This window comes from Megalops cyprinoides, chromosome 3 (genome assembly GCF_013368585.1).
Source record: "Megalops cyprinoides isolate fMegCyp1 chromosome 3, fMegCyp1.pri, whole genome shotgun sequence".
Taxonomy (NCBI): domain Eukaryota; kingdom Metazoa; phylum Chordata; class Actinopteri; order Elopiformes; family Megalopidae; genus Megalops; species Megalops cyprinoides.
The window spans coordinates 38889111-38906897 of NC_050585.1; the positions used below are offsets into that span (position 1 = coordinate 38889111).

The window sequence follows — 17787 nt, forward strand, 5'->3', positions numbered from 1 at the left end:
AGCCCTTTCCTTATATAAGATTGCACCTCTATAATGTGCTCTAATGGCTGCACTTCTCATTGTGGAGAGTATTTATTTTTGTCCTCAAGATTGGAGGCAGATTAGAAAAAAATAAATCTTGCACTTAGTCAGCACTCCATTATAACTTGATTGTAAACAACGCTCTTTTCTGCCAAAGCACTCTCTGCTCTCATTCTGCGCTGCTGCAGGCTTTGAGGTTGCTTTTGATGACAAAATAGCAAAAAAGCAAAGGATATGACGACTGCTGTGTTCAGATTTTAAAGTACAGGTAGAAACTCTTTACTGTTTAGAACTGTTTAGAAAGGTGTTTACCTGACAAATTTCATGAAATGCCTATAGCGTGCCCAGTCAGCTGTTGATCTGTTGTGTATGTTATTGCTGTTGACAAGCTGGTTGGTCAAACATCTGCAGTACATCAGCATGGTCAAATGGCCACTAAATGTGCATGTGCAAATTCAGCTGCTTATGTGTTTTGCTGTGTAGCAGGGGTTCACTGGAGGACAGTGGGCATTTTGTTGATAGCCAGTCTCAAGAGCCAGCCATCCGTCTATGGCCTAGCAGGTGTGGCAGATGCAGCATGGACATGCACATACATACCAACACACACACACACACACACACACATACATACATACATACACACACACACACACACACACACACACACACACACACACACACATACATACATACATACACACACACAAACACAAGCAAAGACATCAGGTCTGCATACATGTTTCCTCCAGCAGGCTTATGTGTTGAAGTGAAGTAGGATTAGTTGTGTCTGCCTTCTGTCAGTATTAACTTGCTTGGAACAGGAAAGTCCTTGCTTGCTGCCCTAACCAGTTCATTGAAGTTGTGACCTGTGCTGGTGGCACATTCGCAGTGGCTTGTCTGTCGGCGGGGATCGGTGTTGGGACTGAACAGAGCTTGAGCGAGCTTTGTAGGTCTCTGATCTGGGAGCATGTTTTGGAAGCGGGGTATTGTGTCAGGCTATGAGACAAGGGAGTGCACACGAGGCCTGTCTGGATAACAAGGACAAGTTTCATAAGACTTTCCCCAAAGACACATACAGGGATTGATGGAATCTCAGAGAGAGGCAAGAGAAAGTGCTTCAGTGAGGGAACTGGCTGTCATAGACAGAAATGAGTAGGGCCACCCATCTGTCATCACTAGGGTCACAGTTGCTACAGTGAATCGCTCTCTATGCATAAAATGTTCCACTGTGAACAACTACAACGAATGACCAGGCATTGACTTTGGAGCATGCTTCAGCCATTAAGTAGAAGTTGATCTGCAGTGGAGATATTGAACCATTTTTGAGCTAATCATTCATGAATACCCCACTAATTGCAACCTAGCTTTTTTAATGTGACTTGCTGTATCACATAGCAGTGTTTCACCAACTTGGGGTCTGGGTCTTCCTGATTTGATTAGCTGATCTGGTAGTATCTGTAGCTGTAGAAGGTCTTTGTGAAACAAATATGCTGTTAAGATAATAAAAAATAGTAAAGGTACTCAACTAATTTTGCTTATTTGTACACCTCAAACAAATTAATAATACACATTCCTAATCAAGTTAAGATTATTTATATATTTGAATAATTAATTTTATTGGGCTGGAGTAGTTAACCAATAGTAAATCTTCAGTAGTTAATTTTACGTCATTTTCAGTGCACCATTTTCCTGATCTGTAGTGTTTGCCCAACTGCTTGCACAACTGCTTCCCCATTCAATGAAAAAAAAACTTTTCCAATCTGAAAGAAAGCATAAATGAATGAGTTTTAGAGGCTTCTCAGATGAAGCCCGTGTTTGTCAGTATGTCTCTTAGTCAGTATGGTCTGATTCATTCAGACACTCTGGATCCTGTCTGAGAGTCTGTAGTGTGGACAGACACCAGACCCCTGAGGTCAGGCAATCAGTCAGTGTGTCCTGCATTCAGCTCCTCGGTCAAAGGGGAAAGCAGCCAATGCGTTCATCTTAAGCTGTTACAGTGATTCAGACTGATGGACTTCCAGCGAACGGACGAAGCGGAGGGCTGATACGGTGGTCTGCGGTCTGATTTAGTGGTGTATGGGCTGCATCTTCCACGCATCACAGAATGCCCCCCTCGGGCTGTGTGTAGGTCAGTGTGTGTGTGATAAGATTGCTGGTACGTTTTTGTGCCATTTCACTTACATGGTGTGTTAGGTTGGTAAATCAGGCAAATCTTTTAGTTATGACAGAAGAGATGTCTGGGGATAGAGTGAAAGGAGAAAGGGCTGAAGGCTTAGTGTATCATATTATAGCAGTATACCATATTGCATTTGTCCAATGGTATCAATTAGGCCTTATTTCTCCCCCCACATTCGCTGTTGTGTACTTTCCAGTGTTCTTGCCTGTGGAAAATTGAATTAGTGGTCGCCGAGGTGTGTTTGCGCTCCTGCAGTACTTCTCACTTCCTGCATAAGGTGAGTGCAGGGCTATGAGAATACCAACTTGAGAGGAAACCGAAGCTGATTTGGCAGGAGAGTGGAGGGATGTTTCCTGGTGATGTAATGTTTTGAGGAGGTTTAATCTCTGCCAACTATCACCAGCAACAGGACAGTAAGTGTGTCCAATAGACAGGAGCCTGACTGGAAGTTGTCCACCCCATCTCAGGCACTCTGACATCAACTGTATGTGTGTGTGTGTGTGTGTGTGTGTGTGTGTGTGTGTGTGTGTGTGTGTGTGTGTATGATGCGTGTGTGCGTGTGTGTGTATGCACCGGCATGCATGCATATCTGTCCATTCCCTTGTGTGTGCAGGCATATGTAGGACAGAGGAAGACAGAGAGACAGTGGGATTAGTAAATATGCAAGCAACAAAGCAACTACACCCATATTGTAGAAAGATTTTGAGGGCAGTCTCACTGAGACTGTGGGAACTGTCTTGCATCTGTACCTCCCCCACTCTCTCAACTTGTCAGGATGTGCTGTTCTATTAATGTGTGCTTTAAGCATGTAGGGAAAGCCAATCATTGCCGTTCCTTGCCTGCCACAAAAAAGCGTTATATTACACTACTTGCAGGGCTCTCTCAGGAGAAATGATTCATCAAAGGTGAGTTTTATGGTGTGAAAAAGAAAATGGGGGTTGACTGTTCTGCACATACTATAAAATACCACTGTGTCCCAAAAAACAAACCAAGAATTGCACCTTAATTTAAATAAGTTACCACTTCCTCTGGGTCCTTATGAGTATCTTAAACATAGTGATTGTTGTTTTTATGTAAGATATGGTATTCAGGTCAGTTCCACTTCCGTGTAACATTATAAATATTATACTGTTAAATTGCTAAAGTTCTGTGGACCTGAGCTCACTCCTTGTTGGGTGTTTTATTTTACAGTATTCTGTGCACAACTATATAACACCACACCTCATTCATCCAAATATTCTCAAACGGAGTTCCCCTCATGTTGGTGTATGTGAAGAACCAAGTGGTCCTCTCCTCATTGTGTTTGACTCATCAGATACAGTGGTCTGTCATGGTTCCCATCATGTACCATTCTGTACCCACACTCAGGGCCCACTTGATGTGCCCCAGCTGGAGAATTTCCCCTTTAAACAGATTGGTTGAATGCGTTGGAGCGTGAGTAATGAGACGGAGGCAGCGTGGTCCAAGCGAAATCTGTCGTCCGGTTATTTATGATGTAATAGATCAGTGGGTGTCTTCTCAGCCCACACTGTGATGAGTAATGTTTTCACCAGGGCTGCACATCCTTTTGATTTGAATTCCATTAAATGTTGCCTATTTTTGTTGCTGTCGGAAATGATATAAATTGTTAGTGTTGTTGTTTTGATCTTTATTTACATGGTTTTACTTTGCTATGAATGAGTGATTTAAAATGTTTTTTTTGTTGTTGTGAATAAGGCCCCTGATTGTGCCACAGTTGCTTTTACCAAAATGTACTAGCTGAATTTCAGTTTCAATTTTTACCTAAGTTCCAAACTGAGCATTTGAGCAGAAGGTGAAGTTGTGTTTTCATTACAAAGGAAACCAAGAGCCTACTTCTAGTGACAGTGGGTCAGAGTGTGAATGAGAATGGACAGACCAGCCTCCCTCTGTCTGAGCCCCTGTGCAGCACTAACAGGGTTAACTCGCCCATAAATCCAGATTTGTGACGTGTACTCAAAGGTTGCCAGCACTCCTTGTCCTACTTAAGATGCTGACTCGTCACTGGGGTGTGAGAGACTGGTGCTGATGGCAGCCGTGAGCATTTGTCTCTATCCACCCCCCAACACCCCAACACACACACACACAGATACACACCAATCAGCTTGAAACTAGATTAGGACTCAAAGTGGTCATGCAATAAAAGCCAGAGCCCCACTGCATAAAACTGATACCTCCTTATCTTTGTCCCCTCTCAGGTCCTCTTCAGTGAGTTGAAACATAGTGGAGATTGGGGGGGGGGGGGGGTGTTTGGGGAGGGATGTCAATACAGACTGACAGGGCTGTGTTTTCAGTGGAAGGGTTGCTTGAATGGAGAGGCCCAGTAGTTATTCTTTCCAAATGGGAACTGCACTGTACTGAGATTAAGTTTTTTTTTTCCCCAGCCTGCTGGTTGTCCAGGGTGCAGGGGTGGGGAGTTAGCCCATGTGTGAAAGGCCTCTTTTCTCTGTTTAACATTGAGTTTCCATTGAGTCAAAGTGATATGCTGTTTTAAAAAAGGAGCATTCGGCAGATCTGTTGATTCAATGGCATATCAATAAATGACTTGATGTTATTTGCTAAACTAATCAGACCACTGACTTTTCGGAATGACGGAAAGCATTGTATGGTTAAAATGTAATTACAGATTAACCAGAGACCATACTTTTTTTGTATTACATGCACTGCTAGCCTTGTTGTAAATGAGCGCATTCTTTCCAGGCAGATCACCAGCAGGTCAATTTTGTTGTAGTAGTTTTTTTTTTTTTTTTTACCAAGGAAAGAGTTATTTTTGTGTGCTCTCCTTTTCTCTGCAATACTGTCAATACCGTTGAGAAAAAAGGGGCTTTAGTGCATCTGCAGTAGCTGCGACATGAGTGCTTGTATCGATGATCCTGAAATGTGCCATTTTAATTTCCCTGAGGGTGTATGTTCCCGCAGGGTGATTGAGTGTTTCCTTGTTGCGGGCTCATATAGATCTCTTTGACATGGAAATGAGGCTAACGGGCTTACAGCACAGATGTTGGTGCTGGGAGTGTGCAACCTTCAGATCTGTTTTGTGTGAGAGGCTACTGTGGGTCTGCGCCCTGTCGCCTTTACTGTGTTTGACACACAGATATCTGCCGTGCCACTCTCAGAACATGCAGGAAAAGGCAGTAACTCGGTTACACAGAGTATGTGTATAATTACAAAGGCTTGGTTAAAACAGCCACGATGTGCTCCAGATGTGGCCGTGTGGTACAGAGCCCGGCGTGGAAGGTTCGTCGTGTCCCTGAAACTGAGCGGCTCACATGGTAAAAAGCACAGGTATTTTTCACATTCTCCCATTTGAGACAGAGCACAGGTTGTGCTGTATGTACACTGGACAGCATGTGCAGTGCAGCTGATTGAATTGATTGACCCAGGGTAGGGACACTGAGAGCCTGCAAAGCAGTAGTTGTATAAAATAAGCACATGATGCTCTTATCCCTAAATATTAATTAGTGAGATCTGTGGCTTCAAGTAAGTCAACCGCGGTCCGAAAATATTAAATGGAAAGTTCCAGAAATAAACTATTCATAAGTTTTAAATTTCGCGCCGTTCTGAGTAGTGTGATGAAATCTCATGCTGTCCCCCCCCGGACGTGAATCATCCCTTTGTCCAGCATATCCACGCTGTATACGCTACCCGCCCGTTAGTCTCTTAGTAGCTGTCTCGGTTATCAGATCGACTGTCTGATATAGGTGACATAACTTTTATTACAGTATATTGTGATAATTGTTCTACTTTATTATTAGTTATTGTTGTTAGTCTCTTATTGTGCCTAATTTATAAATTAAACTTTATCATAGGTATGAATGCATAGGAAAAAACATACTATATATAGGGTTCAGTACTATCTGCGGTTTCAGGTATCCGCTGGGAGTCTTAGAACATATCCCCCATGGATAAGGGGGGACTACTGTTATGGATGCAGGTTCTCATGTATTGGGAAAATCAAAATTACCCACAACACAGTTTTTTCACAGAGCAAAAATTGTGCGCTAAAGCCAGCTAATAAAGTATTTCATACTAAATGTATTATGTAGAACCGTGATGTGTGATTTAAATAAAACGCTGAACAAGTTTTTTTGTTGTTTTGTTTTTATTTTTATTTCCATGTCTTTCTTGGACATATAAGACTTTGTGTGATTTTCTGTTTCAGTTAGATCCCATAAGAGAAGAACATTCCATTTCTCTTCAGACCAATGATGTAATATATGGTTTTGCACGTATTTATGCTGTATGCAGATAGTGTTTCTTAATGGGTGTCTTTCAAAAGGTTCTCCTTTATCCTCCTTGACAGGAGCACATTTTGTTAAGCTTATAAGAATGAGACAGAGCGATAATAAAGGCAGTGTACACAGTTCCAAATACTGTTGGAAACATTTTGGTTTATACTCTGTTTATGAAGGTTTATGAAGAGCATATGTTTTTTTATCACCATGGCTTATGCTTTCATATAATCACATGCATGTAATCATGCTGGATTGAGAAGTTTCCAAGATTTCAGAGATCACATTTGATTCGACACAGGTCAAATGCCACACTGTAATGCAATTTATAATGCTCTTTTCTCCTGATTCGCCATGGTGCTTTAATGCTATCTAGATAACACTGGAAATGTATTTTAAACTCCACAAAAAGGAACATGGTAGCAAGGCAACTGCATGGTTACCACTGGTTTTTTATACATCACGTAGGCTAGCATTGGTGCCACTGCTCATGTAGACTCCAGGTTTGAGGTGTAATGATGTGCACACTACACTGAACAAGCCAAAAACGGGCCCAGAAGCACAGATTACAGCAGGACTGCTGTGAGAACATCCTGTGATCCTGTCTGATAGCTCTGCTAGTGGTTGTAGTTAGTGGTAGCTAGTGGTACTTAGTTGTTGTGGTGGTAGTATCTGTAATAGTAGTAGTAATAATAATAATAATATGGCATTTTGGGACCCACATATGTTTTTTTACCTCTGTGCCTGAATTTATGTCAAGTTGATGGTGATGTTACCACATATGTTGCTATCTGGTCTAAATTAGTATACATTAGTAAACTACTGTAGTTGCTCTCCTGTGAAGTAGTTGTTCAGGAGCCTCTCAGCACTGAGCAGGTGATGGACGCACTTGGTGCAGGTGCCAAGGGTGGACCAGATCTCTAAGCTGCGGAGCTTTGGGGCTGTGCGCTTGTTGCCATGTTTTGAGCCCAGCCATACTGAAACCAGCTGCCTTGGAACAGGGGTGCACCCAAGAACGATTATTGGCAGGCACTGTTCTTTCTGACAGCAGAAATCAGTCTCATAAAATGTGCTTCAGCTGGAATATCCACCTCTTTACAAGCGCACATCAAAGCACAAGGTCAAGTCTGCTTATTAAACTGAATAAAGTTCAGCTGTAAATATATGAAAAGGCTGTATCATATTGAGACAGCTGGTTTGTTACCCTGTTGCCATTGTAATGTGTCTGCCTCTCCCCAGCGAAATGAAGAGGCGGTGTACTGTTAATTGCTGTTATTCTCTGTGTACCATTTGCATTTAGCACTTTGCAGAACCAACAGTACCACACCTACTGGAGTGGAAGAGGACTAAGGATTTTAGGCTTTGCTTTGTACTCCACTAATTGTGCTGGACTATGATTGGCTGCCTGACTGACTAGCCTCTTTCCAGTTCCAGAGCTTGAAGTGACGCCATAGACTAGCTAGCAGGCACCACATTACAAAGTTCAAAGTGCCATTTGCACCAGGCCTGAGGACAGCAAGCACTTAAACAGCCAGCAGAGGGCCGTACAGGGCTTTGGGCTTTGTACAGCTTCACTTTGGTCTGTATGAAATCAGAGTGCCTCCCAACACTGTAGAACAAAGGCTACATAGGTCTGAAAGTAGGTCGTCTGTGTTTTGATGCCAAACATCTTGTGTCAGACTGGTAGGGCATTTACACTAGCCTGGATCCAGCTTTACTTTGGTGGGTGGGTTTTTGTTGCATTCACACTACCACCAGGTGTACCTCAGCCTAGGTCAGGACTGTTTCTCCTGGCTCCTTTTCCAATACGATGCTTGACACAGCCGAAGCTGGCCTGTTTGTTGACATTTTGTGAAAAGGCAAATCAAGATATTTTTAAATTGCTGCACACCACCAGTAAATAAAGATTGTAGGGCTTTGATTTTAGAGACATTACAACATAGTAACATCTGACATTTCCCACACTACATGAGGATGCACACTGTTCATCACCAGCTACATTCATATCCAGGTGGAGGTGCTAATTTTTGGAGGTTTGGATGTGCTGCAGGTGTCTGCAGATGGAATCCTGAGCCAGAGACATCACATGCTTAAATGCTGTGCAGAATGTTCATCGTCACATCGTTGACCAAAATTCACACTTAGTGATGTAAATAATTGTCTATCATTTTACCATCATTTTACCTCTGGTTTGCTCAAAAGAAATAATTATCACGTTACAAATGCATAACACATGATGAAATTAATAAAGTGTTTATGAAATGATGCTCAATGGCTCTCCCCTTTAGCATATGCTGAGCTCTATTGCCAGGGCCTGTTTCAGCCGTGTCATCAGCTGGCAATGCGTAGAACCCCAGAGTGGCAGAACCTTGCTGGGAATGGGGGTAGTTGGGTTGGCCAGGGGCTCATTGTCCAGTCATTCTGAGGTACTTTGCGACTCAACCGGCACCTGCGAATTGCGTGGATGATGTCAGTGAAAGAGCGGCTACACTCCAATTAGTATCTATTCTATTAGAGTGCACTGTATGGCTTGCAATGCAAAAAATGGCCATTGGCCATGTGCAAGAGTGTCGTAGGACAGTGAGAAAAACCTAATATACACTTAGATAATAAATAATAGAGTTGAATGAAGAGAAAAAAGCAGCAGGTGTCAAACTGCTATTGAATGTTGCCACTGCTGGGATGGACTGGGGATCACCTTCACCTGTGGTAATTCAATGAACACAAAAGCGAAAGTTCGAGTGACCCTGAGTCAACACAGTGTCATACATCCCACACAGACCTGTGCACAGTCAGTGGGAATGAGCCACAAGACGTTCTGTAAAACCGTGTAAATGAGAGCTCTGTACCTGGGACACTGACTCCTTATCAAAGCCTAGTTTCACCACTTGGTTTACACACACCGGATAAAAACCCTTATAATAGTAGCTTTGTTATAGCCCTCATATGACGTCAGGAATGCTTGAAGCTCTCACTGAGTCTCACAGTGAGTTTAAAAAACAAGAAAAGAAAAAGACATCCCTTCATACTATAACCATTGCTCATTAGGGTGACATAAATTATTGACTGGTCTAGCATTATAAAGACAGGGTACACAAATAATTTTACTGAGGTAACATCCATCTAGGTAATATTAAATCCACTATTGGGGATTCAATGGGAATTGATGGAATCATGCAACAGCATGATTCCATCACAAATGGTACAAGCGTCTGGGGGGATCGCGATCTTGGAAAACAGACGCGCCAACGCTGTCCCTGAACAAGTGGCACAGTGGAGGTAATTAATCTGTGTTCATCCAGAACAGAAACGCTAGGAAGTCACACCGTGGGCCGGGGGCCAACGGGCGAACATCAGCCATGTGACCCACTAATGTAATGCAGAGCAAAGGGTAGCTCTCATTCACAAACACTGGGTCGGGTATCTGTTATAAGACTGTACAAGCACATTGTTCACATGCATAAATTAATAAGGTTTTCTTAGCGTGATTCTGTCAATCAGCACAGTCCAGGATGTAGTATTCAAAAAAAATTCTTTAAGATTATGTACACTCTTATAATGATCACCTGGATTAAAGTGGTGTCTCATCCTTTCCAGATTTCTTGTGGTCAGGAAGTTCTGTCACAATTTGGGAGTTGTTGGGATCTTCCAGTGGCCTGGTATTTGGTGGTTTCATTTATCTTTTATTCTTTCTCTTCTCTTTCATCTTTAATGCCCATGTGTCATGCAGGTCAAGCCTCTCGTGATACCATCAAAGTCATAGTTTGACAGCTGTTGCGGTTGTCTAGGTTTGTCCTTATGGTATGATATGGTAATGTAGTCTTTGAGGGAAATTTCTCTCCCCGCCCCCTAACACTACCTTTAGTATTTGATGTTAATTTTACATGTAATATTGTGATGTATTTTTCATTCTGTTTTCTTGGCACTGTTGTATCATAGTATACTTGGCTTTTGTCTGATTGCTCAAGCTAATGTGTGGTAGGGCTTGAATTGTGTTATGCTCACACTCACTGGGCTGGGAGTGTTGTTAGCCTGGTCCGACACTGTTGCTCATTTAAATTGAATGGATACACTTATGTTGTATTATACTGGAAGTCGATCTGGATAAGAACGTCTGATAAATGCATGTAATGTAATGTAACGTAAGAGAACTTTTTGAACAGACTCAAAGTCCACAGTGAAGGTGACTTGAAGTTGTGCCCTGTATTCTTCGCCTTTTGGACCATGCACTTGCGCGTAATTAGCCCTGCACAGCATCTGCTCACATTCCAGAGCTTTGTCTGGTGGTTGTTACCTGAGGAGTGGAACGTTCTCTGCCTCCAGGTGTACCTTTCCCTGTGAAGTCCAGCACAAGGCACATCCTGTTAGAGAGATTCTGTTTCATTGATCCAATGAAAAGCAGAAATGTATGCAAATGTATTGATATTTATTACAAAATATATGTGATTTCCATTGTAATGTATTTGTTTGAATACATACATTGTATAATATGTAAAACTGCATATATTGTCAAATATATTTGAAGATGTATTTATCAATATTGCAATATGTGAGATGTGTTTTGGCAACAAATATTGATGTTCTTTGTAGATTGATTTATTGAGTGGTTTTTAAATTGAGTTTTATTTGACCATGTGTCGACACAAATTACTTTTTCAGACACGGAGTTGTTTCAGTATTACAAGTCAAGCATGTAGTCACTCTGCTGATGGAAAAAAGATCTTGACCCAAACAGGAAAATGAGATTCAATCATCAGATGCATAGAACTTTTAATAGAAGACTGAGCCATGATAGATAGCAAGAATTGGGAATGTGAGTCTGCCTTGTTATTTTCTGATTTCTTCATTCACCTCAGTTAATGGCTTGACGGTTTTTGCTTTTCTTTCATTTAAATTAGTTTATAAATATTCTGTATCTATTGACCATGTTTGTGTATAGTAATATTCTTACTGTTTCCTCAGAATTTGCTTGTCAGATGACGTTTAGATTTCAAAGTACTCATACAATGTTAACCTTGTATTTTCCTTTAAGTATACTTTAAATGGAATTAAATAATTCACCAAATTTACATGAGCTTTAATATTTTTATTTACTATATAATTTAATATATTTTTATATGTTTATTCTACCGATATGATTTAATGGATATACTTTTAGCAGATGCTATCTACTAAATGTGAATTATTTCATTTATAGGTTGCTAATTTAATTTAATGTTTATATTAATATGTTTTATACTCAGCAGCCACAAATATGTGGAATTAGTTTATATTATGACAGAGTAGGGAAGAGTGGATACAGTTGTAATAATAACTACTGTTCTAAATGCTTTTAAGATTCAATTGCATTTGCTTTTGAATACAAGCTGAACTGCAAAATGTTAACTGTCATTCTTGACTGCAATAACATAGCTCTTCTCACAAGTCATTCTGAAAAATTGAATGGGTTCGTCTCCATAGCAGAAATAATTTAAAAATGTTTTTTTCCCATTGTAATTACTGTGTGACTTAGACCCCATGAATAAGCTGTACCACTGAAATCTACAACCCTTGCTGACAGATTTGCCTTTCATCTGTTATGTGAACAAATGGACACCTTTTGTGTGGCAGTGGGTGTGGCCCATGCTGGGGGCTGGTTGTGGGGGAGGGGGTTTAGCAGAGAGTGGAGGGTAAAGTGACCTGAAAGCCTGTGACGTCAGCTACTCCATTCAAGGAAAGCATGAATAATTGAAAAGCCGGCAGGCTCACTGCACCAAGCCGAAGCTGTTATGCAAAGCAGCAGCCAGCGCTATCTTCTCTCTCTGTGTCAGTGCATGTGAGCGTCAGCGGGGAAGGAGCGGGAGAGAAAGGGAGAGACTGAGACACAGAGATCCGAGGGAGAGCGAGTGAGAGAGAGAGAGCGAGCGAGAGCGAGCTGAGGGCTGGAGAGCTGTTGAGGGAAGCCATGATTGAGGCTGCTGGGGGAGGCACGGCCACTCGTCTCTGCACTCCAGCTCCCGGCGATCTCTGAGCGAGTGCAAGCCTGACCGCCAGGCACTGGGGGATGCTCAGGGAGGCAGCGTCGGCACTTCGCCCTCCTCCTCCTCCTCCTCCTCCTCCTTCTCCTCCTCCACCTCCTCCCGAATCCCTCGCTGTGTGAATGAAGCCGAGAGGAACCGATCGTGTCTGTACTGATCTTCATGGCCACCAGGTTAGTGTCAGTCCGCCTCCTCAGCTCATCCCTGTCGCACTCTCGTCTTGTCTGATGCCCTGATTTATGCATGCAGGCATACAGGCAGGTCAACAGGCGTGTGTCTTGCACGCGATGTCCATTCTGTTTTCACTGGTGCGTGTGGTGGCAACATATCTGAGGAGAGCGGAGAGCAGAGCTTTTGATGTCTTCTCACTAGCAGGTGTAGCGCAGGCGATGTAATCCCCTTCGCCATTAGGAGATCATGCCGGCAATCCACCAAGCCTAAGCCTCCTAAAATTAGCCTTTTTTTTTACTCCTTTTCTTTGCTGTCAGCGTGAGGAAGAATCGGTATTACTAATGGGCTCCAGCATGGCAGATATCATGCGGGCTTTTATTTGGAATGGCTGGTATTGGGAGTGCGTCATAGATAGGACGCATAGGTTGGCTGTGGGGTGCCCGTGGAGAGAAACGTATGTGTACAGCTGGCGGAAGACGCGGGTTCAGCCCTCTGTTTTTGACAGGGAGAGATTACAGCCAGGATAAGAAGGGTGGCTGCCCATTGACACAGAGAGAGAGAGAGAGAGAGAGAGAGAGAGAGAGAGAGAGAGAGAGAGAGAGAGGGGAGAGAGCACATAGAGTTGCGAAGGGGAGGCAGTGTCTGTCTGTGCTCTGTGTGTCTCAAGCAGTATCTTTAATATGACTGTGATTGGTGTGCTTCTCTGTCCATCCGGCGACCGGCATATCAATGAATACAGCCTGCAAATCTCACCATCCTAGAAATGAGCTTGTCACTTTGAGTGAATATCATTGCCAGCCTTCCTTCTGCCTCCAATGAATTACAAGCTCTTTGGTTGGGTTGCTATATGCCAGGCTTTGGTAATGGTGTCTGCTGTACAAGCAAGCAGGTGGAGAGAAAAGCAGCAGGAGCTCTCTGTTCTATGAAGTGGAACATACCCTCCGTGGAGTTATGATGTCGCTGGAAGATTGTCTGGGAGCTGGGTCTGTGGAACACTCTGGGCCTTGCTGTGGTTGCAGCGTAGGCAAGGACAGTGAGGAAAGGCTATATAGAGTGTGACACTTGTATAAGACTGATATAGAATGGATTGCAGTTGATAGGAGTTTGTCTTCCTCTTCCCAGCGGTGGACAGACTGTGAATGCTGTTTGACCTTCTACACATTGTATTGCCACGTTTTCTCACTGAACCCACTGAGTCACTGTAGCTCCAGTGCCTGTGTGTGGTGTGGAGCAGATAAGCAGAGCGGCAGTGGAGGCAGAAACACTGCCATACAAGGTCACGGCCAATCATGCTCTTAGTTTAATTCCACACCATGGTCCTGTGACACCCGAGAGTGTCTGTACACCTGACACATTGTCTGTGTACAATGAAGCATGTAGCCTTAAAATGCATGATGCTCATGTAATCTAATAGGAAGACAATAGAAAATGAGAATCAGGGGCTTGTGAGTGGCTCATTCGGTAAAGGTGCACAGCTTAAGCCCTCCTGCCCAGGACATTATATGTTTGAGCCTGGGCTGTGTCATTAGCTGACAATAACCAGGAGTCCACAGTGGTGGAAAGTAAATGATTCAGCGTGGATTTTTTGGGCCTGGGTCCCCTCATCACTCCGCTCATTAGCACCCTCTAGAAACTCATCACTGGACAACAAGCTGTTCAGGAGTGAATGAGAGCTGTGTCTATCCTCCATTCAGTGCTCACTCTCCTGTGGTGCACTGTGAAATTCACAGTGTTAAAAATAGACATGCGAGCATATTGGTGGATTGCATTCGTTGTGCTTCAGTGCTCTTGCGCTGAATGTGGAGGATGTTGCAGTGAGGCAGGCTTAACATGTGCAACTGTAAGTCCCAGAGTCTGAGTGAAAAATTGAAAGAGAGAAAAAAAAAAAACATTAAAACAAAAATGAATAGTAGGAGCAGGAGGAATAAAAGTGTGACCATGATATAAAGGCCTCCACTCTGCCAAGGCATGGTCAGGCACAGAGAATTTGGCTTTCCAGGGTCTCATGATGCGAGGAGAGTCACAGGACACAGTGGGTCAGACAAAAGGTAGGAATGCTTTTTTTCTGGCTTGTCATGCCCAGATCTGCACAGTGATCAGGTAAATGTTGGTGTAGGGGCCCCAAATGTGCCAACCCCAACAGGCAGAGCTTAAATAGTCATTTATTAGGCAGAGCTTAATAAATCATTTCATGTGATGTTTATCTTTTCTTTAACCAACAAATTGCTTATTACCATTTTTACTGGGGCTGTTGGAAGTTTGACAAGGACAACAGAAACGGGTAAATGATCAGTCACATATTCTTTATAGCTGCATATTGTCTCAAGAAATTTTGCTACTCTGTAGTGTTTTGCTGTTAAATGGCTTAAGCTAAATGGATTCTGAATTGGTCAGTGCATGGATCGCAGGCCTTCGGGAAAAGCCATTTTTCTGCTCAAAGTGATTATGGTGCGCCAGTAGAGGCCAGTCTTCCCTCTAAGTCAATAATAAAAGTGATTCCCCAATGCGTTGACACGGGCAGTATGCCTTTGGACACTTTGCCTTTTAGACAGGATGTTAAATGGATGGTCCTCACTCATTATGTTCATTGCAGATCCCAAGAGTATGAGTGTTCCTGGTCTCTTGGCTGAATTGCCAGTCTGGCTGTATAATCATCCTCTAGTTTAATTTGCTAAATAAATCCTTTCCCCTCCATATCAAATGCTTTTTGTTAAATGTTCTGGGCCAATATGGCCACCATACATCAGCAAAGAGGGTGAGTCACCCCCTCTCCCTTTTTTGCGGTAAAGCATTCTGAGATTTTTGAAGGGGGGAAAGGCATTACGTATAAACTACTGTTCATTCGTCATTCATCTTGGGTCAATGAGAGCTGCCTCCAGTGGTTTTAGCATGTGATTTAGCATTTCTGCTTCCATTACACAGTCACACTGAACACTGGAGACTGCAGCGCACTCATGAATGGTCCATTGACAGTCAAAGTGTGAGTGTGCCTGATTTTGTGGTTTAACTGATGCAGCCTAGTAGCCATGACAATGTGCATGAAGGAAGTTGAATTGAACCTAGGTTTATTATGACTCATGACTGGCCTCTGGGAGAGGACCCAGCCTCTCTCCTGTGTGCAGGTCAGTCCTATTCCAATAACCCCCATGGTCTTGGCCCTGAACAGGCTACACAGCGTGTCAGTGGACACCCTGCGTTTCCCCGAATCCCAGTCTTTAGAGGAATAAATATATAGATGAGTAAAGAGACAAACAAAAGCAGAGACCTCCACCCACAGCTGATTGTGTAACTCCAGTACATAAAAGCACTATGCAGCCGCTTCCAGCCAGGTGAGCAGGGTTTCGTAACCTTGACTCCTCCTGTCCTGATCCTGAGGGTAGGAGAGGCCCCACCTGTGCAGCTGCACACTGCTGGCCCTCATACCTTCTCACTTTGTCGGCTCCCTCATCCTGAATATAAACTCAATAGGAATACGTTTTCAAGGTACAGTAAACATATGGAATGATTGTACCTTATATGCCATAGGGCAAGTGTAACTGAAGACAAAGTTTAACATTTGCAATATTTCAATTTTTTTAGAACTAAGCTAAGCAACCTTACTACAATACCCAGTGTATTTTAGTATATCTCTTGAACACATATAGCATATTTTTAAAATGAGGATATAGTGCATTATGAATGAAATGTAGAAAGTGTGCCTGGAGGAATGTAACTTGAAAGCCTAACTTTGCTTTTGAAGCATTTATGGAATAGGATATTTTTAGTTTGTGGTGTTTGCGGCACTACAGAAATCAACGCCGATGTGAGCATGGTTTCAGTTGCCATGGAAATGTAGTCATGTTCACTTAAACATTGCTGTCTGGTGATGGTTATCATTTTATTATTTTCATTTAATTTTATACAAGAGTTAACATGACCATCTGGCATGTTGCAGAGAGAAAGCAGTTCCGCCATAGCAATGGATCTCATGATTTTCTTTCTTCTGATTTGCAATATTTGGCAGATCTCCATGGCCAATATAGCTGTGAAGTACACTTCGAGGGACAGGTTCCTAAACATGGAATGCAACGTCATAAATGTCATAAAACTTTTAGCAAATTATATTAATACACAGTTTATCCTTTGTCCACTGAACTCAATGGAAAACATGCAGTAAATTTTTCAGTAGGGGTTGTGGCTAGCAGGTGTGCTTGACTGAAAAGAAGGGGGGGTCTGTACAGTATGTACCCAGACAGAAGCACTTGTGTTTTTTTGTTCTCAGTATCTCTCTCCCCCTATATGCCAGAGATGTTGAGATTAGATGAGGTGAGCATCTGGTGGAGTAGCATGTGACAAGAAGTATTATGTTCCAGGAATGCTACAGATTGCAAAAACGGACAGTATCCCCAGACAAAAAAGATGGCTGACAAGAAGAATCAGAATGTTTTTGTCTTTACTGACATTTTCATGGATAACCCTGGGAAATTGGGACAAACACATTTCACAACATGGAATGGCTGCACCTACCATCACAGCACATAGAATTTAGATTCAACAGACATATTTACATATGTATAGCATACTCAGTTTTTTTTTTTTATCTGTTGCACCCACCAACGTTCCCCCAAAAATGCAAGTCTGATGTTTTGACATCCTTTTTCCTATTTCTTGTCTGTTTCCTTATTCAGTTATTTATTTATTTCTATTTTCTGCACATCACCTGTCAATCACAGCAAAGATGCTCTGGGCATGCTGATATCAGTTGTCTTTATATAAGCTGTTATGTCGCCTCTCACCATTGCAGTGTGGAGTAGCACCATCTACTTTACAAAACTCCCATAATGCTCCATATTCCCCTCTGTGTCTGATATGTCACACCATCAACCCAACAGCGCAGTTCAATACAAGCTGTAAAAATAAAAAAAATAAAAAACATGTCTGTCTAATAGTGTAGCGTATGGATACTGCGCAGAAGAGCTTGGTATTCCACTTGCTTCACTGTCCTCAGTTTCTCTCTGTCTGTGTCTTTGCAGCCTTAAGATAATCTGATTATCCCTACTGGCCAAAAGGCATGTTGATTCAGGTTTGCGCTCAATAGGCGCAATGTTACACAATGTTTCAACTGTTGTGATACTGACCAGACCTCTCCCCTTCAACTGTTTGGTTAAAAAAC

The 17787-nt window shown here is 42.6% G+C and overlaps 1 protein-coding gene across 9 annotated transcripts in view; it reads left to right on the forward strand.

Moving 5' to 3' along the window:
- gramd1ba (GRAM domain containing 1Ba) overlaps positions 1-17787 on the forward strand; it is a 129868-nt gene that overhangs the window by 83460 nt on the left and 28621 nt on the right. Inside the window, exon 1 of one of the 9 annotated variants that reach the window (XM_036524305.1) lies at positions 12389-12637. The exons of the other annotated variants lie outside the window; for them this stretch is intronic. Within the exon in view, the coding sequence (XP_036380198.1) occupies positions 12627-12637 (11 nt within the window). The 5' untranslated portion in view covers positions 12389-12626. Of the gene's footprint in view, positions 1-12388; positions 12638-17787 lie in introns of those variants that run through there. 9 annotated transcript variants of the gene reach the window in all.